General features: G+C 32.2%; 2 protein-coding genes across 7 annotated transcripts in view; one reads left to right on the forward strand and one right to left on the reverse strand.

Annotated features, from left to right (window-relative positions):
- Nucleotides 1-17,902, forward strand: part of LOC143222220 (uncharacterized) — a 50,347-nt gene extending 32,445 nt beyond the window's left edge. Inside the window, exons 6-11 of the mRNA XM_076448355.1 lie at nt 2,356-2,580; nt 7,118-7,202; nt 10,011-10,154; nt 11,821-12,105; nt 12,695-12,783; nt 15,093-17,902. Of these exons, the coding sequence (XP_076304470.1) occupies nt 2,356-2,580; nt 7,118-7,202; nt 10,011-10,154; nt 11,821-12,105; nt 12,695-12,783; nt 15,093-15,560 (1,296 nt within the window). The 3' untranslated portion in view covers nt 15,561-17,902. The remainder of the gene's footprint in view (nt 1-2,355; nt 2,581-7,117; nt 7,203-10,010; nt 10,155-11,820; nt 12,106-12,694; nt 12,784-15,092) is intronic.
- LOC143222221 (uncharacterized) lies at nt 14,610-22,584 on the reverse strand. 6 transcript variants are annotated; one of them, XM_076448358.1, is made up of 4 exons: nt 18,935-22,584; nt 18,162-18,257; nt 17,724-17,785; nt 14,610-15,486 (listed from the first exon to the last, which is right to left on the reverse strand). In XM_076448358.1, the coding sequence occupies exon 1, from the start codon at nt 20,327-20,329 to the stop codon at nt 19,430-19,432; it is 900 nt and encodes a 299-aa protein (XP_076304473.1). In that variant the 5' UTR covers nt 20,330-22,584; the 3' UTR covers nt 14,610-15,486; nt 17,724-17,785; nt 18,162-18,257; nt 18,935-19,429. The 6 variants fall into 6 exon arrangements, with proteins under 6 accessions (XP_076304473.1, XP_076304472.1, XP_076304476.1 ...); XM_076448357.1 differs by having other exon boundaries at nt 18,815-22,584; XM_076448361.1 differs by lacking the exon at nt 18,162-18,257.
- Between the last annotated feature and the right edge of the window lie 4,921 nt (nt 22,585-27,505).

The following is a 27,505-nucleotide window of genomic DNA, read 5'->3' on the forward strand; positions in this document are numbered from 1 at the left end:
TAATTTTGAGGTTAAGAAATGATATTTGATTGCTTCCTTCTTGTTCACATGTGAAGTTGATGTTGGGATGTATAGCGTTAATGTGATTGAAAAAATTAAGTGTGTTCTGTAGATGTGAATCCCGCAATCATGTCGTCTACATATCTGAACCAGTAGAGTGGTGGATGTAATGCTGTGTTAATTGCTTGTGTTTGAACTTGTGTCACAAAAATATTGGCTAGAACTGGTGATACTGGGTTGCCCATGCTTAGGCCATTTGTTTGTATATAGTTGTGGTTGTTGAACATGAAGTTTGTCTTCATCGTGGTGAATTCTATGAGGGTTGCTAATTGGTTGCTGGGAATGTCTATAGATGGTTTAGGGTCTCGTATATAGAGTTCTAAGGCTATCTTGCAGGCTTCAGAGGGTGGAACTTCTGTAAAGAGGGATATAACATCGAAACTGGCCATTAAGACTTTATGATTAAGTTGATTAAGATTAAAACTTGAAATTAAAAGAGTCTTTGATGAATGAGCTGGCTGATGTTGCATATTTGGAGAATGCCTATGCTATGTATTTACCAAGATTGTAATTAAATGATTCTATGTGGACATTATTGGTCGTAATGGACAATCTGGTTTATGAGGTTTGGGGATGCCTTATATTTGTGGTGTGCGAGAGTCGGTTTTGCGTAGGTTTGAATAAAGTGTTTGTGAAATTGTGTTGGCTTTTTTCATTTTTAGTAGTATTTTGTTTAGTTGTGTTTTGTGTGTCTTTGTTAGATTTGTGTGTATTGGTTTAAATTTGTTAGTGTCTGATAGGATGTTCTTTATTTTTTGAATGTATTCATTCGTATTCATTATGACCATAGCTTTACCTTTATCTGCTTTTAGAATTTTTATTTTTGTCTTGTTTTAGGTTTTTAATGGAATTAATGTCTCTTTTTTGTAAGATTATTTTTCACAAAACAGACAGTTAAAAACAGACAGCATTATCACTGCTGTGCCTATTCCATATGTGGACTACTGTCCTGTATTCAAGGCTCGGCTCTGTGCCAGTTGGCAGTCGACGTGGAGTGAGCAACGTAAAAACAAGTTTTTCCAAATAAAACCCTTTATTGGACTTTTGGCTTCTTGTTTCCATAAGAATTGGAAAGAGGAAGTTGTCTTCACTAGACTACGCATTGGTCACAGTTTTTTTAACTCATCATTTTCTTTTATCTTGGACTGATGCACAAATGTGTTGTCTGTATGACACTTGGGTCACAATAAGCCAGATTTTACTGTCTTGCCTTTGTTATGACTCTCAATGATGGCACCATTTTAGACATGTTTTGTCCCAGGGTTTACCTATAATGTTGGACAATGTTATTGGTGATAGTGACACTGTCCACCTTACAAATGTTTTTAGTTAAGGCCATTGACCTTTTTAAGTTTTTTATTCATAAAGTAGTTATTTTTTTCATTATTCCTTTCTGATGTACAACAAGTTCGATATGAGATTAGAAAATAGCTGTAACATCAATAACTCAAAACCAGGACTGGAAAGGCCAACTTCAGGTGACTAACACTGATGTTTAAACTTACCTGTTAGTCATCCTGACAAATTATGACCATTCAACTTATGGACTACAGAATGTCCTTTAAAACTAGTATTACTGTAATTTCTCTCTTACTAGATATAAAAATTGGATTTTATGCTGTTTAAGTTTTAATTCAAAAATTAAACTTTATTTTGTCTTACCTTGATTCCTTCTTACGAATTTTAATACTTTCAGTTTTTTACTGGATGTTTGGTGCAGATAGCCTAGTTGCTTTGCAACATAAAATGCCTATAGGGATTACTATTTCTCAAATTTTAATATTTGCTTGTCTGTTAGTGAAGTTAGCCATAATATTGATGGTATTTTTGTGTAAATTTTATATTGCTCTTTTGCTGTTAATAACCTTATAACTGACAAAACATTGGACTCACAAACAACTTTGTATATAAACATTTTGAAAAATTGATTAAACTGATGGTTGGGTCCCATCAGTTATTTTTTGAGTTATTTTATTAATTGAGTTAATTTTTAGTGTGTGTGTGTGTGTAGTTTGTCAAGAGATTTAACTTCATGAGAAAAACATTTGTTTTTTTTTTCTTACCTAACAATTCATTCAAATTTCAGTTTTAATGTTTGATTATCATAGTTTTTGTGAAAAAAAATATGCAGAAGTTACAATGTATGCATTATTTGATCAGACTTAAGAATGTCTTTTTAATGAAATTGATAAGGTAATATCTATTCTGAATATAAAAAATTCAAAGATAAGAAAATACTATATGTGACTGATATGAGATTTGAAGTAACTCACTTTTTCACTTTTTTGACTAAAGAAAAAAGCTGAGCAAGAAAAGTTAGCAGAACAAATTGGCGTAGTTCGAGACATGGAAATGGAAGAACTTTTGGTGAATTGTTCAACATTAAAAACTGAACTGACTGATGAAATTGATAGAACAAATTCTTTAGAGCATGTAGAAGAAAGTACTTCTGTGTTGCGTAGGGAGAAATCATTGGGTGTAATGAGTCAACAATTTTTGATGGTCTTCCTTGCCTCTTCTGTAAGAATTATTTTTTTCTATATTTATAACAAGACTGAGATATATGTTGCTTTTATAGTGTGTATCAATTTGTAAGTAATGCAGCCTAAAAGTTATATGTAAAGCTACTGCATTTTACTCTATTATTTAAGTTATTTTTATTTCTGTTATTTGTTTGGCAAAATAACTTTGCATCTGTAAACTTTCTTACTAAATAATGAAATACACATCCTGAAAAAAAATGTTCATCTTTGTCAATTTAACATATTCCTTTCAGTTATTAGTGAACATAATACAAAAGTATTGGGGGGAAAGCAGTTAGGTTTTTCACATTCTTATAAATAATTTAAAGTAGTTTTTTGCAACACAATAATTAACATTCCAAAACATACTTACCTCTCATCAGACTACAGCTGTTACTTGACTGCTAGGGTTTCTTCCTTTTTGCCTAAGCATAGGTCTGATTATTTTTTTTCACTTGCCCTGGTCTCGTACACCCCACTTATTGATAATTGTCATCTGACACTTTCCACCTGCATTAATATGTTCTCTACCCTGGTGCAGTATATAAGCACCTCATTCAGATAACATTATCACTTTTTCTTGATGAGGCATCACTCGTGGTTTTCTCAGTGGTGTGATCATTTGGAAATACTTTGAGCATTCTCAGTGTTACCTAGTTGATTTTTGTTTTAAACAAAACAATGAGACTATCAGTGATTTTGTTTGTAGTGAGGTGAAGACGTATTAGGTGTTTTTATGTATTCCTCCTGGGAAGCTCTGAGGCTGCACTTGAAGATAATCCTTGATATTTTGGATGGAATGTAGATTTACTTTTTCCTGAGCCTTCTTTTAGTCTTTTGGCTTCTCAGTCTCACTGTGGAACGATGGTAAGTTTACTGATTTATCGTGCTCGAATCTGGGGTTCAATTCTTTATGGTGTGCACAGCAGATAGCCCAACGTTGCTTTGCTCTAACAAAAACAAACTTACCTGATTAAATGTTCCAAGCAATGGTAATAAGAACAGTTTAAAAAAAGAAAAGAAAAAAGCATGCCACTTTAGGATAAGTTGTCTATTTTGTTTTCTTTAGTTGGTTCATTAAGAGTGTGATGCTTGGGTCTTTCCCAAGTTGCCTTTGAACTTGCACCTTACTTGATATCTAAAAGGTTTGATAATGAATATTTAGTTTTCTATCCATCGACAGACATTGTGGTTCATGCAGAGAGGTTTAGTGCTTAGTTATGTGAAGGGATAGTTGTCTTATCCACCACAGTTCTTGGAACTACATGATTGAGCTTACCATTGTCAGATGGAATCATATTCTGACTCTCAAATAATACATCTGCTCCTTGAAATTAGACATTCTTAGACAGAGTTTATAATTAACCTGAATGGATCAATATCCTCTCGTGGAACAGTGATACATCTTCAGACTTACAACTCTAAAATTCACCATGTTAAAATTTGTTAGAAGACTCTTAGGATCACCAACTTCATTGATAACAAACTAGAACCACTGTTATGCATGCTTATTGGTTCAAATGTTGGGATTGGCTTTTACAGGAATCATAGTTCTGCCCCTATTCAAGAGTCTTAACCTCCCAACGTCAGCCACTTTGTACCCAGAGCAAATTCTGTCTACATCCAAGGGTTCTGCTGCTTGGTTGGAATGCCAATATTGGTGTCAGTGATTAGTGTAAGCCTTCAGGGTCTCTGGGGGTTCAGTTCTTAGAATTTCTGGATGTGTGATAACCTTAACCACAAACTTGTGGGCATTACAGGTCCTTGAATCAGAATTCATTGTTCATTTTACATCTTCACCACCATTATCCACCCAACCTGTGGGGTATCTGTCTCCTGCAGATTCTTGAACTTGGGAACCTAATTCTATGACTATCAGTGTTTGATTGGTCTTGGGTTATTGAGGGAGTTGTGCTAGTTCTTTTAGAGTTTTATTCCTGTAAGTTTGTGTCCAGTTATCAGTTTTTCATGTCTGTCAATACTCAGATTCTCCAAGATTTACAAGTAACTCATTTTTCAATCTGAGTTGGCATTTTTTTAATGGGATTGTGGATATTCAAGTTTGTTGCAGTGAGCTCCTATCTGCACGTTTCCATTGTACACAAGGGCAGGTATTGCAGTGTAGGGTTTTTACCTTCAGACTAGCATCATGATTACATGGGTTCTGTCAAACTGTACAAGGTTTTTCTCATCACCTCCATTCACTAGCACTGTGTGCACATACCACTCCATAGATGGCTGGTTACTACTGGCATCATCTTATCAAATGTCTTAATGTCACATCCAGATTTTACAACCAAGGTAAAGCTGAGGTATCTCTTCTTGTTCCAGTTTAATCTATCACCAGTCTGTGTATTTTTTGTTTCATCATGTATCTCAGTCAAGCTCAGCCGAGTCCCATCTGGCTCCACGCAATGGAACAGGAGGTCTGAAACTTACTTATTTCTTCCTTCCCCTACATGAATGGTTCTTGTTTTTAAGAATGTAGGCATCACTTGAATCCATCATGCCTTTGGTACAAGCATACAACAGATCCTTTCAATGGTCTTTATGTGACGAAGGGGTCATAAACATTGATCCATTGTATTCCCCAGTTTCCTTATTCAGGATCATTCTTTGATCTCAAGGGGTTGTTAAATTGGGCACTAAGATATGGGTTCCTCTGCCACCACCTAATCCAGAGATCCATCTCTTCACAAATGCCTTGCTTCAGAGATGGGGTGCATATACGAACAGTCATGAGTTTTGTGGTCTACGTATGTATAACAAGACTTCTCTATGTAGTGTTTTAGTTTTTCTTTCTCTTCAAAAGGCTTTGTCTCATAATCTGAGCTTATTAAGACTTTGCTCCAACAATTTTATGGTGAAGTGTTGTGTTTACCATTGAAGAGGAACTTATCCAGGGCTCCTTGTTCTTAAACCTTGGACCTCCTTTATTGAAACCACTCCTATCATAATACCCTATTATTTTGCTATCTTCCACAGGTGATGACTTTGGTAGCAGCTCAATTGTCTCAACTCGAATAGATTCTCCCAGTGGAATAGATGTTGCATTGCAAGGTTCTGTTGGTTTGGCTTGTATTTTGAAACACTAATTGGGGATCCGGCCACTCATTTGATGAACACCTAACTACTGGCAATTTGGTATTTAGTATCTCACTTTTTGGCTTTCACAGTGGATGTATTTTTTTAGGACAGGATAGAATTACAACTCTAGGCCTACCCTCCAATTCATATGTTACCTAAGATACTATGGTTTATTCCAATCCATTGTTAGATCCTGTTGATACCATCAAATTGGCAGCTACACAATGATCTCTATTTCTGTAGTACCTTCAGAAGTGCCCACCTTTTCTACTTCTTTTTTGGCCTTCTTTATGGGGGCAGCCATGATCTGACATGTTACACCTGGCTATTTAGAAGCTCAAGCTTTAAGTGTATTGGTTATACAGTCCTTTGCATAGTGTCAGGGTTTAATTTCTAAAGTTGCCATGTATCTATTTCAGTCCTTGCTTAGTTCCATGATGGACATTTATCAGTGAAAACACCACAGATATCAGCAGTGGTGTATTAAGAGGAAGTTAAACCCACTTTGATCAGAAGTGCCAACCATAACTCGTCTTTTGACGTGGCTCTTTGAAAAGGGTTTTTGCAAATTCCACAATATTCCTGTATAAGGTAGCCTTATTGAATACCATTTAGTTTACAATGAAAAAAAATTCTTCAACTCCCCAGTACTTTCTGGATTCTTCAAATCACTTTGGGTCATTTATTCTAAATGATCATTTCAGTTACCTAACCAGTATGTTAAGGTTACATTACATGCCTTTTCTTAACATCTGTTTGTGACCTTAGTCTCATATGTCATATATCACCTTTACCTGAAGATTTAATTTTCATTGTTGCTGACATGCAGATATCACTGTTCAATGGTTTGTGCTGATTGTCTGCAGAATGCTTTATCATTCTTCCTACATCTTCAGACCAGTTCTTATTACTTAAAACATTGCTATCTAGGGAAGGGGATAAATCCTTACCACTATTTCTCAGTTTTATGACTGATCAGATTTTGATAATTGTTAAGTCCAGTGAGAGTCTTTAAGGTTTTGTTGCCCTCACTAATATCTTTAAAGATGCTAAACAACACCCAAACCATCCTTCTGGTACCAACTGTTCACAACTTCAACATCAGATTACTGTCATTTTTTTCAACTTTTTAATTTCTACAGTGCAACATCCTCAAAATTCAATTAATTTTGTCAAGAAAATTGTGTATTAAAGAGGCTTTTGTTTCTGTAGTCATTACTAAATAATGTATGTGTGCTAGCAGAATATACTATTCACAAAGAACTAAGGAATTTACAATAACTATGAAACATTGAAAATAGTATTTTAAATATATAAATTACATGATTTCTGCATGGAAATGTTTATACACTTTCTCTAAGAGCTTGGAATTCAAACTAAAGAACTCTGTAAATTAAATTTACATTTCAACTCAACTTTTTATGACATTACAAACTTGCATTTTTCAGCCCAGATTTGTTGATTTAGACATTGCAGCTAGAGTCTTGATTAGCAATCCTAAGGTGAAAGTAAAGGAATCAGCAAAGTTTAAAAGTGAGTAGAAATAAATCTATATAAAAATACTCTTGTCTGCTACAGAAATGATGTGTATATGCATTTAAATGAGGTGCATTCACATTATTGTGATGGACAAAAAAATGAGTATCATTATAATAGAATAGCACAAGACATTTGCATTCAGATTAATGCCTTTATTGCAAAAGTACATTTTTAAATGCAGGATTTCTAGAATAATACAAAACAGTTCTAATTTCAAATGTCAAAATCTTGTGCTATAATTCTGCTATTGGTACATCTTGTATGCAAAAAGGCAGTACAAATTACTACAACTGTTCTATTAATGAAGGAACAACAAAAAAGATGAATTAAATAATTCTTTATGAACCATTTACAACAATAATATTAAAAGCTTGAAGTCTTAAAAAAGGTCTAACAGTAAATCTTAGCATTATAAGTTAGTTATTATTAGGTATTATTATGTTTAATCCTAACTAAGCTAATGTAAAAATCGTACATGGTACAGTGTTGAATTCTTTTTAATCAAATTTAGACCTAATATTAGTTAAGGTTTTATAAATACAAGTGAACTTGCACATATTGGTCTATGATTATATTTCATTTGTATTATTCTACAAATCTTGAATTTAAATAAATACTGTTGCTATAGAGATAATAATACAACAGCATATCATTGATGAGTCTGGTAGTGTATATATTTTTTCTTATTCTTAATTTCAGCTTTGAAAATATTAATTTTAGAGTTACAAGAAACTTATTTAGAATTATTTTGGACCTCATTATTTAAGGCCATGCATTTTTCTTGTATGATATTTGAAATGATATATTTTTATTCATTTTACTGTGAGATACTGAATAATTAGTATAGAATGATCTGTAGTAGACATTACTAACCTCAGAACTAAACCTATCTTAGAACTGGTGATAGGAAGACATGCAAAGATCAATCTATCAGGTCTAGCTTATAACACAAAAGTACTATTTTTGTTAGAAGGGAAAACAATTTCAGTTTTGGTAATGAAATGAAAAATAAACATAAAATAACAAATGAAATATCTGGGTTCAGAAATAGCTTATAGGAGAGAGTACTTCATTTATCAGACTGGTTCAGAAGAATGAAGTCAGAACACCTGATTTCCTGTAAAGCGATAAATTATTTTATAAGAAATAATTAGATTACTAAATGGTGGTAGGCTTTATATTTGTGTTCTACTGAACATTGTGTGGTTTTTATGTTGATGTGTGTTACATGATGTTTAATAAATTCTTGAAAGCAAAATATTGTCAAAACAGGTTAAGTTTTTAACCTTGTTTCATCTTGCTTTGTGAAACTAATAATGCAGTCAGGATATATGTCTTCATCCTTAACTTACCATCTGTTTAGCTTACGGATCATTAAAGAATTGCACAAAATCTTTAGGTAATTGAACTGCAATGTCTTTTTAAAGTCCTGTCAAATTCAGTCATTAAGAGTCAAAGAATTTAAAACTGAAACTTTGGGCATATGAAATTCTATATACTTTAAATAGCTAATGTACCTACATGTTAAATGGGACTGCAGGATTTAATCCCATCCTTTCTCAATTTTTGCTTTTTTATTAAAAAAGGAAGATTTAAAAGTTTCTAGTTAAATTTTATCATAGATGAGGTTGTGCTTGGGTTGATGTATGTTAAATATTAATTACATTTTTACAAGTAAAATATTGTTAGAGTAGTTTAAGTTCTTTCTTTTTTCATTTTCTTTAATGATGTTTTTTTATAAATTATTATTTCTATAAATTCATTTAAGAGGTATGTTCTTACTATCTGTATCTCAAAATGGCTGGTATGGGTATTGAGATACATTTTTATTCCAAGTGGGTTTCTTGTCATCAGGTTCTTACTATCTGTTCATTTTATTGGCCATGAAATGACAAGTAATCATAATCAACACCAAGAATTCACTTTCTTTTTCTTACAGTAGAAAAACTGATTTTTTAACATCCACAAATCTTATTTCAGATGAATTACTAATATTACAATTTGTTTTGTAATGTAGCTCCACCCAGCTTTAGATACAACTTTTCAGTTGGTTCAAAATGTCAATTTTACACAAAAGCCAACTTCTAAAAATTTCTCAAACAAACATTCTATACTAAATTCCAAAAAACAAGGTGTGTTTAACTTCATGTACACTATAAAAAGACATAGTTTAGGCAAATTCTTTATCTTTTACTATATTCATTTATTTACATATGATGTGTTTTTTTTTTTCCAATTTAATAAATACTTTTGTTTTCCTTTCTGATATTAATATTTCATGGTCATCTCATAATATGTATTATAAGCACAAGCAACACTTATATCAGTGTGAGGAACTGCCATAATAAATAGCTATAACTCCTCACCCATGCAGTGGTTCATAAGTTTGAGAATTTACAATACTAAAAAATCTGGTTTCAATACTTGTGGTGGCCACACACCACAGATGACTCATTGTGTAACTTTGCTTAACAACAAAAGTCAAGGAAATTTTAATTTACAATAGTTTTTAAATTTTAAAAAGTGTCAAATAGACAAATAATTTGAGTAAAATAAAATTGTATTTTAAACTTTCTTCATTTATGAAGAAATAAATGTTGATATAAGCCTGAGAATTTATGCAAAATTTGAAATTGAGATTTGTATTGCTAAAACTTTGTTTAATCAGTGGGATGTTTTTTTTACATTCACTGAAAAATATCAAACACGTAAAATGTTTAGTAAAGTAATAGGTAGTGTATTGACAGATATTAATATTAATTTCTAAAAATACTCTGACACTAATCAAATTTAATCTTTTAGCTAAAGTTAGACGACTGTATGATATTGCCAATATTCTGAGCAGCTTAGGCCTAATTAAGAAAATGGAATCAATTAAATCAAAAGGAAGGAAGAGAGTTTATCAATATATAGGACCAGAACCAGAAGCCTGTCCTGTGTCTGAAGGTATTAATTAATATTTCTTTGGTTGGTTATTTTTTGTACTGAACACCAATATCATAAAAGTTATTTGAAAAGCAAAACAAAAGGACTTTATAAAACCTGTTTTATACCATGATTATTATGCAGTATCACGTACTACATTTATTTTTAAAGTGGTTTTAAATTCTATCTGCAAACTTTTATATACAGTTCATTGATTTCTGTAACTAAATTATGTAACCATAAATTTTAAAACAATGTCTTGTACACAAGAAATGTGTTAACAGTATAAGTCTTAAGTTTGAATGTGGATGTTTTTAATCAATGAAGTATCCCTAATCTCTGCTTCATTTTAATAGTTAGTGCCCATGATAACAGTTGAACACTTTCCTATAAGGCTATACAGATCAGAAGTTTTCACTATTTGGCATAATAAAATTCAATTAACTTGTTGATTGTCCTTGGCAAAATATAAAATAGGTCTTCCTGTTGTCCACTATCTACACTAACAATATAATTGCTAAATAGACTAGAGGTGGAGAGGGCAGTTACAGTTGTATAATCAACACATTGGCAGTGTTGACATGTTGGATCATAAAGTTGACACTTTTGCATTTCCTCACAAGGTCTCAGAGTAGCATGATACCCTCTACCCCATGGTACTAGAAGTCTCCTTGGTAAATGCTTACATCCTGTACAGTGCTGATCAAGGATAAAATGTAAAAAATACCAAGGAAAATGTTTGTGAGAAAGTGATTCAGAGCTTATTGTATAACCTTCAAAAAGCAGTAAAGGTTTAAACCAACCATCAAGCTTTGACTTTCTTTGCCAAACAAACATTCTGTTGTTCAGTCTGATGACTCAAAGTAAACACTCAACCATGTAGTCTGTAATGACCAGTATAGAAAGCAACAATGCAAAATACTGATGTGTTAAGTTTCATGCCATGAACTGTATAACTTCTATAGTGATTACAGACAATCAACAATTCAAAGACTTCAGAATAATAACAATAATAATAATACAGATCAATGAGCAGACAATGAAAAAAGTGCAATTAACAGTAGATTATATAATTGAATGATGTCAATTAAACTTAATGTTTTATCAGTTGAAATTATACTTTTGATTGTGTGGTGATATCTTTTGTAGTTTTTCTATGATTGTTTTTCAGATATGAAATTTTTTTCATATTTATGGAAAATATACCGAGCTCTGATTTCATATTGAATTTTCATTTAGCACCAAAGGAGTTAAGTACTTTCACAACAGATATAAAATCCTTGAGAAAAGCAATAGTTAAAGCAGTTCATTGTTATTTTTTTCTTTATAAGGTCATTTATTACTAGCACTAAAATGTCTTTTGTGCTCCAATATACACTACAAAACTTGTATATTGTTTACTGTCAGATCTGTGATGATTCCAATCATCAGTTTGTTGGAATAGGTTCTAGCTGTGTGTTCCAATACATCATTAAGCAAGCATTTGTTCGAATAATAATGTTTTATAAAGAAAATTGTTCATAAAGATTTTTCTAAAGTGAATTCACATACCTCTTAATTGTTCAATTGTTTAAAGATAGTAGGTGAGAAAGACTCTAAAATCTATTATATAAATTGTATTTTATTTGAAAAATGTGTATTGTTACAAAACTAACAAACTTGTTTTGAAACCCTTCACAATTTTCAGTACGTATGAGGTCTAGTCTTCCACGTACAAAGAGTGACAGTGTAAGTTTTTATAAACCAAAGAAAGAGTCTTCATACATCCCCCATTCTCTGGTTCGGCATGCCTCATTGCAGGATATATGTGAAGTGGCTGAGATTGAGAGACAAAAACTATACTCTTCATTACCTTCTACACCTTCAAATGGATCCTTAGACTCTTTCTCCTTCTCTCTCTCAAGTGATGGATTTGAGCTTTCCTCTGAACATTCAGAAAGTGGAACAGAAACTATAAGCTACAATTTAACAGGTACACAAAGTTTTTAATTTGTTTTATTCCTATCAACATCATAATTGTTTGAAAAAGTGATGAACGGGGAAAACACTGACAGAATACTGGTTACAATAAGAGCATTATTAACTGTGCATCAAGCATCAATGCTTAGTAAAGTCAGCTGTGAATTTATGTAGGATAGTTTTAATGATAATCATACTTTGTTAATTTTTTCCATCAAATTCTTGAACTTTAAATATAATATTTATGTATTATTTGTAGAATTTTTGGCAATTAACATACATCCTTGAATAATGATTCCAGCAATTATTAAGGCAGTCATTATCAATACATGACTGAATAAATCATCATTGTATAATCATTTAATAGCAGAATCATATCAATTCTATATTTATATATGTAAAAATGGCTCGTTTGGGTCGAGAAAATATTTTACGTAGAGGAGCGAACAACGTTTCAACCTTCTTCAGTCATCATCAGGTCGAAACGTTGTTTGCTCCTCTACATAAAATATTTTCTCAACCCAAACGAGCCATTTTTACATATATATTTCTCTACAAGTGGGTTTTCTCGACATCATATCAGTATTACTATTCTTTTTTAGAAGGTTCTGAGAAACCAAGCATCGATTTCAAACCACAAGTACTGTCAACCAGAGAAATCCAGTCTTTAATGTGTTGTGAAGTAAACAAGGTAATAGTAGAACACTACATACACTCTGCAAATCTGTGTAATATAAAAGTTCTCTTTAGTAATGTATGTATAAATGTGTATGTTTGTTGATCTTAAACAGTTAATGATTTGTATAGTCCAATGAAATATAACAATTACATATAGACAAAGAATTTAGGTCCTAATCTAATGTACAAAGTGGACTTAAAATATCATGCAAAATAGTTCAAGTGAATATTTAAGTAAACAAAATAATAAATGTAACTTATACAAGTATTATACAGAACTTATATTCTTGTAAATTTCCTATAAATAGTATATTATTCATTTAATCAGTCAAAGAAGGAAGTTCCATTTCTCTTAAAGTTCCTTCAAAAAAAGAAACATTTTTGTTCTTAAGTTTTTCTCAGATTAAAAGTTCAGCACATAAATGCTGTTGGTATTGATAAGAAATTTTAGGAATTGCAAAAAAAAAATATTAATTTTCCTTTAATGTACTCTTAAAAAAAGAGGTATTTTGATATATACATTTACAATTAACCACGTGGGAAATAACTAAACATGACAGACAGTTGGCTATTGTATATGTAGGTAATATATATGTGATGAATTAGTCCTTTCAAAAATGTATTTAGTATACACTAAAAATGATTTGCTACATCTGCAAATGTTATGAAAAATATTGAACTGTTTAAAATATTTTCGTGAGTGATAGTGCTGATTATTTGATAGTCTTTCCACCTGCTTAACAGTTATCTACACTACCTTAACAAGAATGAACTCTTTCATATATGTAAATATGAATAATATGCTAGTCTAATCATAGCAAAATTTTTGTAGACAATTTATTGTAGGCATTTCGTATGTACCATAATTTTGCTTATTTTGGACTAATGCATATTTAAAGTCGTACATAAATACAGACCCAGAAAACTGTTTTTAAGCACCATGTTTATTTCCTTGACAGATTGTTAAGGTTTACTTTAAATGATAGTGTACTTACATTAAAGCTCTTGGCCATTTAAAACGAACATTAATGATAAACAGCATCAAGTCCATGTAGCTGTTTATTTTCTGTTATTCCCTTTGTGGGTAAGTTATAATGCTACTTCTAGCTAACTTTAATATTTTTATTTAGTTTATTGTAATTTAATGTTTAATTATTTCGACTGCTTCATGTATTTGACTGAAGTTACCAGTAGCATTGAAAATTAAAGAGAAATAAAGGCAATCCATAAAATATACTTAGTGAGTACACTAATCACACAGTACAGTTTATCATGAACCTGATGAGGAAATAAGTGGTAAATTGCATGCTTGTACAATTTTTTTTCTCATTATGATTTAATTCACAAGGTATGGTTTTGAATACTTCTCTAATCAAAGAAATTTTGAACAATAATTATTACTGTAATACTATTATTTTTAGAAAGATGGTTTATTTATTTTGGTGAAATAAGTGGACTGATTTTCATTTTTATTTACTTCTGATTGAGATAATCTGTAGTAAATATTAAAAGGTTGTAACTTATTTGTTTTTAACTCTATGTAATTCATCTTGATTGTAGCCAATGTTTAATTAATTTATTTGGTTAAGTTGCAAATGTATTTTAGTTATCTTGAATGCTAAACTATTCCCATGTAGTTTCCAACTTATTTTATAAAGTACTAAATAAAATTTATTAGTTTTATAAAAGATTTTGCAAAATTATCAGTTGTTACATAACTGCTGTTAAAACAGTTGGAAATGTCTTTTTGTGACTGAAAAGTATGAAGAAATTATAGTGTATAGTCTTTGTTTACTGTTCAGAGTCTGCTTTGTAAATTTGAGTCTTTGAGGATCATAACATTTAGATACATTTCCAAAGCTGGCACCTTTTGTTTTAAGGTTTCATTAACCAACTGTGAAATCTCTTTATTACTATATATGTAATCAGAATTTTGATCCTTACATATAAACTGCATACATACAATTGTAACATTTAAAAAAAAAAATGAAGGTTTTACTTTAAAATTGCAGCAGGCCAAGAAACTGGTCATGGGGATATTACAATATTGGTTCAATATACCTAGGGAAATGCAAGATCAATACATTTATTGGTCATTTTAAGATATTTTTGAGTAGCATATGTGAAGAGTGGAATGTTTTGTGGATACACAGCTTCTTGTTCAGTTGTAAAATTATTTTTCTACTCAACAAGAAGCCATGTAATCAACCCTCCATTTTAAATTACCACAAATTCAGTGAAAACAGTCTGTGGAAATTAATGTTACTCTGAATGTGCACACAGAGACATTTTTTAACAGTTCTTATCGATGGCTCTTTGCAGGTTTCTGAATTATGCAGTTCCAAGAAACAAGATCAGATAGTTCTTCTGACACCTATGCAGTGGGATTCTATTTTGAGAATTTTTAATGACCCCCAAAGTTCACAACAGATAGCTTATATCCAACTGGCTGGAAATCCTCAAACATCAAGAGGAGTTGTAAAATTAAAAGTCGTAACAGCTTCAAGTTCTACTGGAGTTTCATCACCATCTTCAGCAGAACACTGTGTGAAGGTACCAATGGTACAGGAAAAGGCATCCATCTCTCAGTCAAGTAATAAGTCATTTGTACCTGACTGTTCTCAACCATTTCCAGCTCAAAATTCCAGTAGAGTTGAGACAACTTCTCAGAATTTATCACAAGCTGCAAGCAACGAAGTAGGTGCACCAACTGTTTCTTTTAGACAAATACAGACAAAATCAAATATAAATGAACCATCAATGTTGAACACTCCTTCAAACAACAGTTAAGTGTGATATCTAATCTTTCCCTTCCCCCATGCATGTGTAAATTTTCAATTAACTTGTTATTGAAAGTGCACTTCCCTTAATTACTTTATTTTTTAAATCTGTTTTAATATCAGTCATACATTCCCCATCCACTTTCTGAACTCTTTCTTTAGGATTAGAAAAGTTTTGATGTACTTTCTTCCATAGATCTATTAAGAAATTTGAGTTAATGTGTAAACTAGTGCTTACATAGTATTCCTACTAAATTGGTTTGAAACAATACTGTTTAAAATACGAACATATTCTAACACTGTTTATTAAATCAGACTAGCTAATACTCTATTTGATTTACATGGATACTTCACAACTTGGCAAACATTGTAACTCTTAGGCAGCAAAGAAACAAAACACTTACACATAATTAATCATTTTATATTATAATAAGATAAATTCTACATTTAAAATAACTGGAAACCATAGAACAGTAAATGGTGACAAGTGTAATATTTTAGAAACAAATTCAAAAAATAGTATGTCAGACAGTGAATATTCATATCCCACCAAGAATTACTTAAACATTTTAGGAGGAAAGTAGAAATGCTACCTATAATGGGATACATAATTAAAATTAATATTCATTTTCCTATGGTCATAAACTGTTGGGAATTATCACCTTTTTTTTTCTTGCGTGTGAACTTGACTAGTGTATAAAATTCAGTTAAAATCAAACTGAAAGAATTCAAGTATTTTATGTAACGCTGATTGTATTTAAATAATGTGATTACTAGTATGTACAAATATCAGCTTTATCAAAATAATTTGTTTAAAACTTTTTTTGGTAGTGTTTCCTGGAATGGAAAATATCAAATTCATTCATTTCTGTGTAGATTATTCATGCATGGTAATGCTGATTATCTGCATGTACTTCTATAGCTGGATTTAGTCAAATTGCTAACTCAGTAAATATTTGAATAAATAACTATCAATTAAGTTGGATTTTATAATACTCTTAGTTTTAAAAATATTTTCTTTGATGTTAATCATATCTACCCAAAGGCCAGTTTATTATTCATGTATTGTGACATATTAATTTCATAAATATATCCTTTAAAATAACTTTCTATATTTTTTACATAATTTATGTGGCTCTATTCTAAATTCAATTATTTTTGCTAATTCTTAAGCCTTACATTAGTTAAGAAATGCTTTAATACACAAATGTCAGTTAAACCTAAAGACCAAGAATTGTATAAAATATATTTGAAAATGATAACTTAGCTATTCATAACAAGCTTGTAATGAAACTATTTGATACATTTTACCAAATTTAAAAACGCCTTTATAATTTTTAAACTATGTTGATTTATGTTATGCTGGTTATTAGATATTGTCTCCTTAATAGAGAGTTTTATGCAAAACATTTTTCCTGCACATAAAAATTAGCGCACGAGGTACACTGGTTTAATTTTTTTGTCGTCAATGTCTCAGTTGAACCTACCAGCCAGTGTTCCAACACTTCACCAGATACAAGCACTAGCAAAGTTTTGTTTTTTGCAATATTTATAGACAATCGGCTGAGTACTGAAGTGAGGGAGCACCAACTGCCCAATTTCTGGTTTGTTTGTCATCATTACCCAAACTTTACATAGACAATTTGTAGTTTTTAATTTTTAAAGCCTTAGCTGATCTCACTTATTTCAAAAATGGTAAAATGGGGCAAATAAGTTATTAAAATTAGTAATTAAAAATATATTATTTTATAAAAAAAAAACAATGGTATTTTTTTTTTCTAATTTTATGTTCTACTTTGCCCACGAAGTTCTCATGATAGTTTATTTGTTTCTGTCATAAAATCAGTTACACTGTCAAGAGTAGCTTGGAATCAAAACATTATAGGTATACTTTTGTATGTTATATATTTTGTTGAACTGTGGAGGACAAGTACTACTAGGGATACAGTTTCATGATGTATATTTCAATTTATTTTTCTTTTTTATTGTTCTTGTTATTGCACTTCAGTTTCCAATTTCATCACTTTCTAATACGCATCTGATGTTTAGTTTTGTGACATTAAATCTGTTGGTATCCATAACATACTGAATTGCTTTCCTCAATTATTTTGTATTTAACCAAAATTTCTAAACAAATCAGTATAGAAATGATAGAGAAAGGAAAAGTTTTTACCATAAAATCTCTCTTGAGGTGATTAATTTCATTTATGATCCCTACGAATGCTCAATTGAAACCTATGTAAAATTGTAGAAAACAAATTTTAGCTTGTATATATGGTTGAATTTACTCAAAACATTAAAAATTAAATTATCAAGCCCCTATTTTACAATAATGAATAAATTTTTGCTAATATATATTACAATGAAGTCTAAAATTGTCTAAACTAAACTACTTCTATATGTACAAAAATTGGATTCAGAAACAACACCTTTAATGTAAGTTACAAAAAATTTCAAGGAATATACTGCTTTCACCAAATTCGTCAGTTTTAGAAAACTGCAAAAACGAGTAATTTTCTGAATAAAAAAACAGACAACGTTTCACATAGCATATACCACCAGCAAACAAATAATGCTTAAGTAAAATTTGTGTAAAAAATAAAACATTTACCCCAAAATTATAGGAGGAGTTATGTTCATTAAAGTTCTGGATAATATCCTCACAACTGATCAAGAATTTTACAACCTGCAGCTCAATTTCCTTGTGCTGTATTATGAAAAATAAGAGGATATATTATTGAAATAATTTTATAAGTATATTAAAGTAGAACCTAGTATGTTAATTTAAAGCTATTAATAGTTACTAGTCTTGTCTGACTTTTATACAAACTGCAATTGTCATTTAAAAAAAAAAAAAAAGTAAAAATCTAAAGGCAGGGTGGGAACCTTCCACCCACCAAGCATTGTTCACTGATCTTTCCCTCTTTGTTATGAAACCAAAAGTTTAAGTACTCTCCCAAACAACTAATAAGAATGATGAAAACATTACAAACACATACAAGATGGCAAATTATTTTAATTGAGAGAAAAGTAGTATCACACCAAATATCATGAATTTTATGAAAATCGTATCAAACTTTTAAATTTTTCCTTCATTTTCAGCTTATTCTCCACACCTAAATCACAAAGCCATTGATATTTCACATATACCAGAACATATTTTTTAATTCCGATTTAAACGCCAAAAGCACCCAAAATCAGTAAGCCTAAGGTTTGATAAAAATTCTATCATACAGTTTAAACCTGAAAATTAACTTTGAGTACCATCATTATTGAAGATTAAGGGCCATGCGTTTAAGAAACGTTTATACAAAACGGTAGTAATAAAAACAAAAACTGAAAAACTTCATGAACACACAAGAATTACAATCACTCGTCTCTAACTTTTTAAAATTCGCCAAAATTCTACATCATGATAAGTGCATGCATAAAGTAAAACCACACAAAAAAGTGGACTTCATGCCAGTCTTTGTGAACAAACTAATACTGATGTCTTAAATACGAGTATATCTGGTTCTACTTTTGTTGCTAAGCGAAAGAGGTAAACAGCACGTGCATTACCGAAAGACAATTGGCTTATATATATATATTAGGGTGCGTCAGCGGATAAAGGATAAAAATTAAAATGTCCCAATTTTTTTGCTCAGTTGTGCCACTGCATGAGAAAAGAACATAGACAAAGTTTCATTTCAATCGCGAAGTATTTAGGGGTCGCGCATCCCTCACAAAGTTCACTATTTTCCTTAAATTTACCCTACATTACATTGTTAATGGTAATTAAATTATTTAATACTTATTGATTATACAATTATCAAAAACATAAAAACTTGAAAGAAAAATTTATTTCATTGAAGTTTTATCTTGCCTGCCCCCTTTGCATTATGTTCGCCGATGTTCTTCTGCCACCTGAATCATATACTGAAATTGATCTTCGCTCTTGGTGCGGCCCTTTGCCGTAAACTGTTGAATTAAAGTTACTCCTCTTTCAGCTGCGTCATTTGTCACAAAAAGTTTCTTTACTCTGTCCTTTCCTTGTTTGTACTCTTTGGAGGCGCTCCACTCTTTCGGTGGTAATGATAAAAATGCGCTACTAATATCCAGATGGTAGAAAATTTTGTTCGTTGCCGAGGTAAAACAATCTGGAAGTTTTCTGGAAACAGCATTGCTTGCAGCATCAACTGTTAAACGCGGAGTTGGCCTAGGAGATCCTTTCACGGTATTCATATATGAGACCATCTTGAGTTTGTCGCTATTCGTTACACCGTCATCAAAGAGCGCAAGCCCAACTCCAACCTCAGATAAATACCATAAATGCCGATTCATTGCCTTTGTACTAACTTCCTTAATCATATGATTTTCATGCAATGCAAGTTCCTTGAGTAGTGTAAAGTCCCTTCGAGCTGCCACGGAAGCATCCTTAGCTGTAAACCATGAGAGCAAGTAATGTTTAGTTATAAAGACACACAAATCGCCAAGTTTGCTGCAGAAATGTGCGTGAAATGAAACACGAGATGAAGCAGGCCGTGGTTGCAGTCTACCAAACTTCTCTTGGAACATCCAAATTTTTAGAGAATATATTGCTCGAGCCATCCATCGTGCACGATGTACGGCACCAGAAGTACGGAAAGAAACTGAAGAACGTCGGTGTGGAAGAGATCCAAGAAAAATGACAGCTAATTCCAAGAGCTCTTTATAATCGTCCCGTGGTTGATGAGATTGAAGGAGATTCTGACAAAATTGAATAATATCATCCTTCCAAGGCTGTATTCGGAGTGGCATTGCTTCTACTGCTGTTATGTACTTAGTTTTATTAATCTCTAAAGTTTAAAAACAAAGTAATATCTGGACTTTTTTATGTTTCTCACGAGAGTAGAGAATACAGCGCTCAGAAGAATCTCCAAAATGTGATGTCTACAGGCAAGGTGCGAGAGCTCACGTTCAAATAACATTTCAATCCTCAGACAGACACCAGATTTGGATCCTGTATTGGTCGCCGCAGTGTCAAAGCAAAGCGATTTAATTCTGTCTTTTACATTCCATTCTACTAAAACTGATCCGATCTCAGAAGCTACTGAATTTGCATCCCCACTATCAATCTTGGGCACTGAAAGAATCTTCTCTACACCTTCACCTGAAACTAAAATTGCCAAACGTTCGATCTTCTCTCTGCCAACCAAGTCAGGCATCAGCTTACCATCCCAATGTAATGTCAAAGGAACGTTTGGAGAAAAACTTTCCTTCAATTCAGCTGCTAGAAGAGTACGGTTAGTAATTCGTTTTCTCCTTATGGAACTTGGGCTAATGGCAAGATCCTCGATATCATGTCCAATATGAGCTGCAAAAAGAAGCAAAATTTGCGCGGCTTTTCGGTCACTGATCTGGGTTCTGTCTAAAGCCGAAGCTAGCCTTTCACTAATGCCAACTTTTCGTTTGGTTCCGGAAGCACGTTGTTATTTTGTGCGCATTGCGCAACCCCTAAATATTAATGTATTGGATTGATTTTTACGCTAGCATATTTTTTTCATTGAATGGAATCAAATTATAAGCGAGCGACTGAGTGTCACAACTTTTTGTTTTTTGACGCACCCTTATATATATATATTAAATGAATGGAATCCGAAAGCGCTTGTAACAAAGTGTAACTGGGAATATAATGCAAATAGTTCTAATCATAAAGGTGTTAAATTTTAAAATTAAATACGTCCGCATAATTAAAAGTTATTAACTGAAAGATTATGGTTCACAATTTTCATTTTATATCACTGACCAAAAGATAATTACCTTCTACCTAAAATCAATTGGCAAAAATAACTGGTACTTCAACCTTGCGTAAACGTACGAGAACTACCTGTTAAGGTTTAATTACGTTTGATTACAAACCTACCCCATTTTCTGCCCTCACATCGAAGGTAAAAATTGTTATTACTCATAATTTCCACCTCATTCCATCTTCCTGCCAATCAGGCCATTTATTTTGCCGTAGGGGAGAATCGCTACTGTTTAACCAATGAGCACAAAAAGCATTTGTCAAGTTGTTTATTTCCCAAGTCTGAAGTAAAACGAATCCTAAGGCATTCCTTACCATTTTGCTTTTCATTTAACGATATATTTCTTAAAGTTTCATTTAAATAACTTTTCACTGAAATCTCACTTATTCCCACGTATAAAGTTTCATCGACGTTGGCTATCATAAAAGCTCCAGGTTTGTTATCAACTAGTAACTTAAAAACATCCTTTTCAAGCAAGGGCCGAATACAGCATCACAATACTCGCATTCAGAATGTTGCCAGTAACCACACGAAGGCACAGGTCGAAAACACTTACTTGTTTCTTGCTCCGTTATCATTATTAAACTGGTTGAAAAGTAAATGCAATCCAAACTATTAAAACACAATTTCAATATATTAAGAACTGATCACAATTAGGTTTCGTTTATAAGTCGCAGCTGTTACGTTACGAGATCGTTTCTTAATCAAGCGTAGATATCAACGAGTAGGTCTACGCGGAGAAAGAAAACAGGAACACGTACAGGGGAAAGTCCGCTTTCTTCACAATAAGTAAAGGTTTATTTTCTTACAAGTTACACAAAGTTATTAAACGGGCTAGCTGTGCTCTTCTCACCACGAGTATCGAAACCAGGTTTCTAGTGTTGTAAGTGCGCAGACATATGCCACAGGGGGCTATTACATAAAAGTGCGTTTTTGAATTTCACACAAAGCTACTCGAGGGCTATCTGCACTAGCTGTCTCTAATTTTGCAGTGTAAGACTAGAGGGAAGGCAGCTAGTCATCACCCCTCACCGCCAACTCTTAAGCTATTACCAACGAATAATGGAATTCACCATCATATATAACGCCCCCACTGCTGTTTGGTGCGACGGGGATGCATAAAAGTGTGAAGAACAAAGTTTTAATAAGTTCAGCTTCCTCTCGTTGAACGCATAACAATGAAATTAGTTTCACATATTAGGAAACTTTTCTAACAAAGTTTAGTTTAAAAATTAATTTATCACTTCAAATTAATAACACAAATTCTCTACTAACGTATGACACTAGCGAACTACCTTTCTACGTTAAAAACATCTTTAATAAGTGCAGCAAAAACACGGTGAATAATATTCCTGCGATTTTATACTTGAAAAGAATAGTCATTAAATACAAAAGGTCTTCACAATGTATATTTACCAACAAATATTTCAAACATCACTTGCAAAAGACACTGGGCAAATTTAGTTTTTAGAAAAACTAATATTGTATGACCACTGCAGGTGTTATTTCTTTTGAGCTCGAATTATAAAATAGCTAAGTAAAACCGAATTGACCATTGGTCTCGAATCCGCCAGTGACGTGATCATTTTTGTTATTTCTTTACTACCAAATTTGAACAAGGAAATGTGAATAATTCACTTTTAGATTTTGAATAATTCAGATATTTTCAATATAAATTTTTGAAATAAAAGAAAAAAAAGACTTTGAAATGATCAGTTTTCACGATACACGTTTGCAACAAGAGGTGGAATACAAGAAATCCTATTTACATATTTTATCTCGATGCTCTTTAAAATAAACGAAAATGTACGTATTTGTGATTTAAAACTAGAAATGGGAATATGTATGCGGAGTAGTGATTTTCTTTCTGACGGACAGCTGTACCACGGGAACAGTCATTCAGTCGGTAACGTTTATGACCCTTAGTCACATACCGCAAATGTTTACAAGATATTTTGAAAAGTTTTCCAGTGTGAATTCAAAAGCCTTCATTTTTTAGAGCGGGACTTGAAATACTACAATTATAACATTTACTCGAAAAGCCTCATGCTTCTTTTTTAGCATAATATAATTTGGGAAAATGTCTATCGATGTATTACGTATGAATACAGGGGAAGGAGAAGCGAAATACGCAAATACAGTATGTAAAATTGTATGGGCCTATTACGCATGAAATTTATGAATTCATCTTAACGTCTGTGTACATAAACATAAATCTTTCTATTGTCAAATTTTTATTAACATAAAACTTCAAAAACTATTTTAAGTAAAATTTACATACAATACGTTGCGAGTTTCGAAAATGTATTTTTCTAATAGTGTTTACACATTCAGTGTGTGTTGAGTTCTGAGAATTGTTAACATGTGCGAAAATGTGTGTTAATAATTCAAAATATTGAAGGATGAGTGTTAAAGTTCTTTCACTGTTAAAGGGCGTAAACACGACTGAAACTTAAGGTGCAGTTGGGTTTTAGTTTTAAAAGAAGGTTTAGAAAAAGCATACCTTAACGACCAATAATTAAGTTTTGTGGTTAAATCTTCTTAATGTGTCAAATCTGCGGTAGACATCGACGACCATGGCAAGCCAGACTTCTCTGTTGTCAATCCTCCTAATCAACTCGATGTTGTTCATTGAGTTCTTGGTGACAGTTATTGAAGCTGTCGATATATTTAGTTCTTTGGCACCCTCTGCTTTTCCTCCCTTCTATTTTTCCACATAGCATCTGTTTCTCTATCCCATTCTTCCTTCGTGTCCTAGAAACTCCATTTGTCTCTTTCTTATAGTTTTCATGAGGGACCTTTTGTTTTTCTTTCAGTCCATGATATTTTTAGCATCCTTCTAAGGAACCACATTTCAGCAGCTTCTAATCTCTTCTCTGTATCTTTGTTCAGTGTCCAGCTCTCACAGCCATATACGAGAACAGACCATACATATGATTTCAAGGTGTTAATTTTAGTGACATATATTATGTTCCTGTTTGTGAATATGGACTTCATTTTATTGAGTATATCCTTGGACATTGCAATTCTTTTCTTTATTTCTGTGTCACTTTGCATTTGATGTTATAGTATATCCAAGATATTTGAAACTTTCGACTTGTTTTATTCTCACGTCCTTGCCGGTTATGCTACATGTGGGTGTAATTGATTGTTTTGAGATAACCATGCACTCCGTTTTCTTTGCGTTTAACTGCAAGCCTTTTTCTTCACTCTCGTCTACTGTTGTTGTGAGGAGAGTCTGTAGATTTCGTTCGGAGTCCGCAATGAGGACTGTGTCATCAGCGTAGCGCAAGTTGTTGATATTGCATCCGCCTACTTTGACTCCCTGATGTTCATTGATGTTTCGTAGGATTATTTCGCTGTATAAGTTAAAAAGATCTGGTGAAAATACACATCCCTGCCTCACCCCTCTTTTAATTGGTCTATATTCACTCAATTCATTTTCAATTTTACTGGCAGCAAATGGCAGCTATCAAAGGTTTCTAAGGATTCTTAGATCTTTAGCATCGATGTTCAGGTCTGACAACATGTCGAATAGGTCACCATGTCTCACTTTGTCAAAGGCTTTAGAATAATCGATAAAACATAGAGCATGAGCATGTTTAGAGCGAAAATTGCATTTCTAGTGCCTTTATCGGCTATAAATCCAAACTGAGTATCAGAAATCTCTGGTCTTATCTTATTCCTCATTCTAGACATGAGAACTCTTAAAAGAACCTTGGTAAGATGTGGTTAAATAGGAATGCGAATTGAGTCAAATATCACAAAAATAAATTTTGTTGAATTTCGACATCTAGTTTAATAAGTAAAAATAAACGAATTTCATCATAGTTTAAAATTAGGTCACCTTAGCAGTGCAACCTCAAAGGAACCGATGGCACGCGCACGACTTAATTTAAGCAACAAGGAGCAGACAAAATGTGTTAACCGAGTTTGTGCAACAACTGACGAATCATTTTATTTGGAGTAAGAAGACAGAATAACGAAGGAAATTCATCATGCAGTGTTGTGTAAGTGACTAAGCCTTTCCAGAGGGGTCCAAGAGGCCTTAAACACGAAACATCATTATTGCTTTATTTTCAATTTAAGATTTTTCATTTCTGTTGCAGCCCTAATATACCAAGAAATAAATCAATATTGTTGTCTTACTGTGTACGGGTGTGTGAATTTGTCTAAAATAATTTCACAATTACCTAACATATGAAATTAAATCAAAATATCTTCCCTAATCTGTAAAACTTTTCATACTTTACCAGAAGCTAATGGGAAGAACATAATTAAAAAGATCTAAGTATTTTCATAACAAAGTTGTAGGATATAAAAAATTTACACAAAATTTAGACGAATGCATTGTATATTTTACTTTGAAATTAATTTAGTACAATCAGGTAGCGTACTATTAACTTAAAAATAAACAAACAAAAAACTATTATGTAATTCCTCGCAAAGCTACATGAAGGCTACAAAATTTGGTAGGATTTTAATAAAGATTAAACTTTTTGTACCCAAAAAATTTGATTTGATGAAATATTTCCTTAGATTTGTTTGTGGAAATAGTGTGTTTGGTAACTAGTCCAAGTGCAAAGCGATTTCATGTTATGATTAAAAATAATTCTTCATCCCAAAACTTTCAAATATTATTTATGTAAATCTCTAAAACCTTCCAAACACATTTCAAATGCTTGTTTTCAGTAAAACTGTATACTTTATTTTCTTTACCTGGGCCCGGCATGGCCTAGCGCGTTAAGGCGTGCGCTTCGTAATCTGGGGGTCACGGGTTCGCGCCAAAGCATGCTCGCCCTCCCAGCCGTGGGGGCATTATAATGTTACGGTCAATCCCACTATTTGTTGGTAAAAGAGTAGCCCAAGAGTTGGCGGTGGGTGGTGATGACTAGCTGCCTTCCCTCTAGTCTTACACTGCTAAATTAGGGACGGCTAGCACAGATAGCCCTCGAGTAGCTTTGTGCGAAATTCCAAAACATACAAACAAATATTTTCTTTACCCTCTGTTGGGTCTGTCAACTGACCAACCTTGTAACAACCATAAAAAAATAGGAAATATGCTTTTTTTCCTGTTAGAATGGCTAATTATTATAAACAAATGTTTAGTCTCATAACATTATTGTATATATTTATTATATTTACCTTCCAGTCATGTCTTGTTAAGGTTAAATTACTTGCATTCATGCAGTGGACGTGTGCACTCGTTTTACTGTGTACAATAGTATAAAACTGACCTTATGTTTCCTGTCTTGGTAGACTAGTATTTTGTAACATTCAGTCATATTTCATTTATTATACATGTATATAGATTATTACTATTTGGAAATAAGTTATTAAACATATTTTTCTTAAAATATAGAACAATATAAAAAAAAAATTATCTTATAGCTACACCTAAGAAACGCAGTTGCTGCTGGACACGGGTTAAGCCTTTTTAAAGTTTGCAGGTGGAAGATGTACAATTTAGATTTTATATATAAAATTATAGTGGAATTCTATGGTATCATAGTTATGAATTTTTTGTTTATGCAACTGTATATTATACACACACACACATTTAACAAAAAATCATAACTATAATACTATAGAATTTTACTATAATTTTATTAAGCTAAGAAACTAAGCTGTATTTAGCTTTAATAAAATATGAAACTTAAAGCAAACTAAAAGACACAACCCACCTTCTTGAAATCTTAGTTTTAAAGAGTGTGGTGGCCTGTTCACAGAATAAAATGTCTGAGAAAACCACTAGGAATCTAAGTTTTCAATTGGTTATTCATATTTCATGGGCCTGCTGTGTTTTATGCAGTACATAACCCATATCTCGGTATACTAAAATACAAGGTTCTAATTTTATAATTTAGCTTGTCAATATTGGTAATTCGAGTTCATAATTCAGAGGGTTCTATAAACTTATTAATTTGGCCTCACATTTCATTCAACAAACCATGGGACTAACTAAAATCAGTATATTTTTGGATGTTCTTTTAATATTTACTTTTAAATTAAGAATGTAACTTATATTCAAAATTTTATTGAAATACTATTTTATGAATCTGTCAATAAGTTTAGAATCACATTGTAGATTATAATTGAAACTTTAATAATATGCAAGTCAACTAACGCAATGACATGGCCCATGACCCAACACAAAAATGATTAATTAAAACTTTATATTGTCTGC

The sequence above is a fragment of the Tachypleus tridentatus genome, chromosome 8 (assembly GCF_004210375.1).
Source record: "Tachypleus tridentatus isolate NWPU-2018 chromosome 8, ASM421037v1, whole genome shotgun sequence".
Taxonomy (NCBI): Eukaryota; Metazoa; Arthropoda; class Merostomata; order Xiphosura; family Limulidae; genus Tachypleus; species Tachypleus tridentatus.

Excerpts from the sequence above, each read along its gene's own strand:
- LOC143222221 (XM_076448361.1), bottom strand. The coding sequence starts at position 20,329 with ATGCCACTCCGAATACAGCCTTGGAAGGATGATATTATTCAATTTTGT.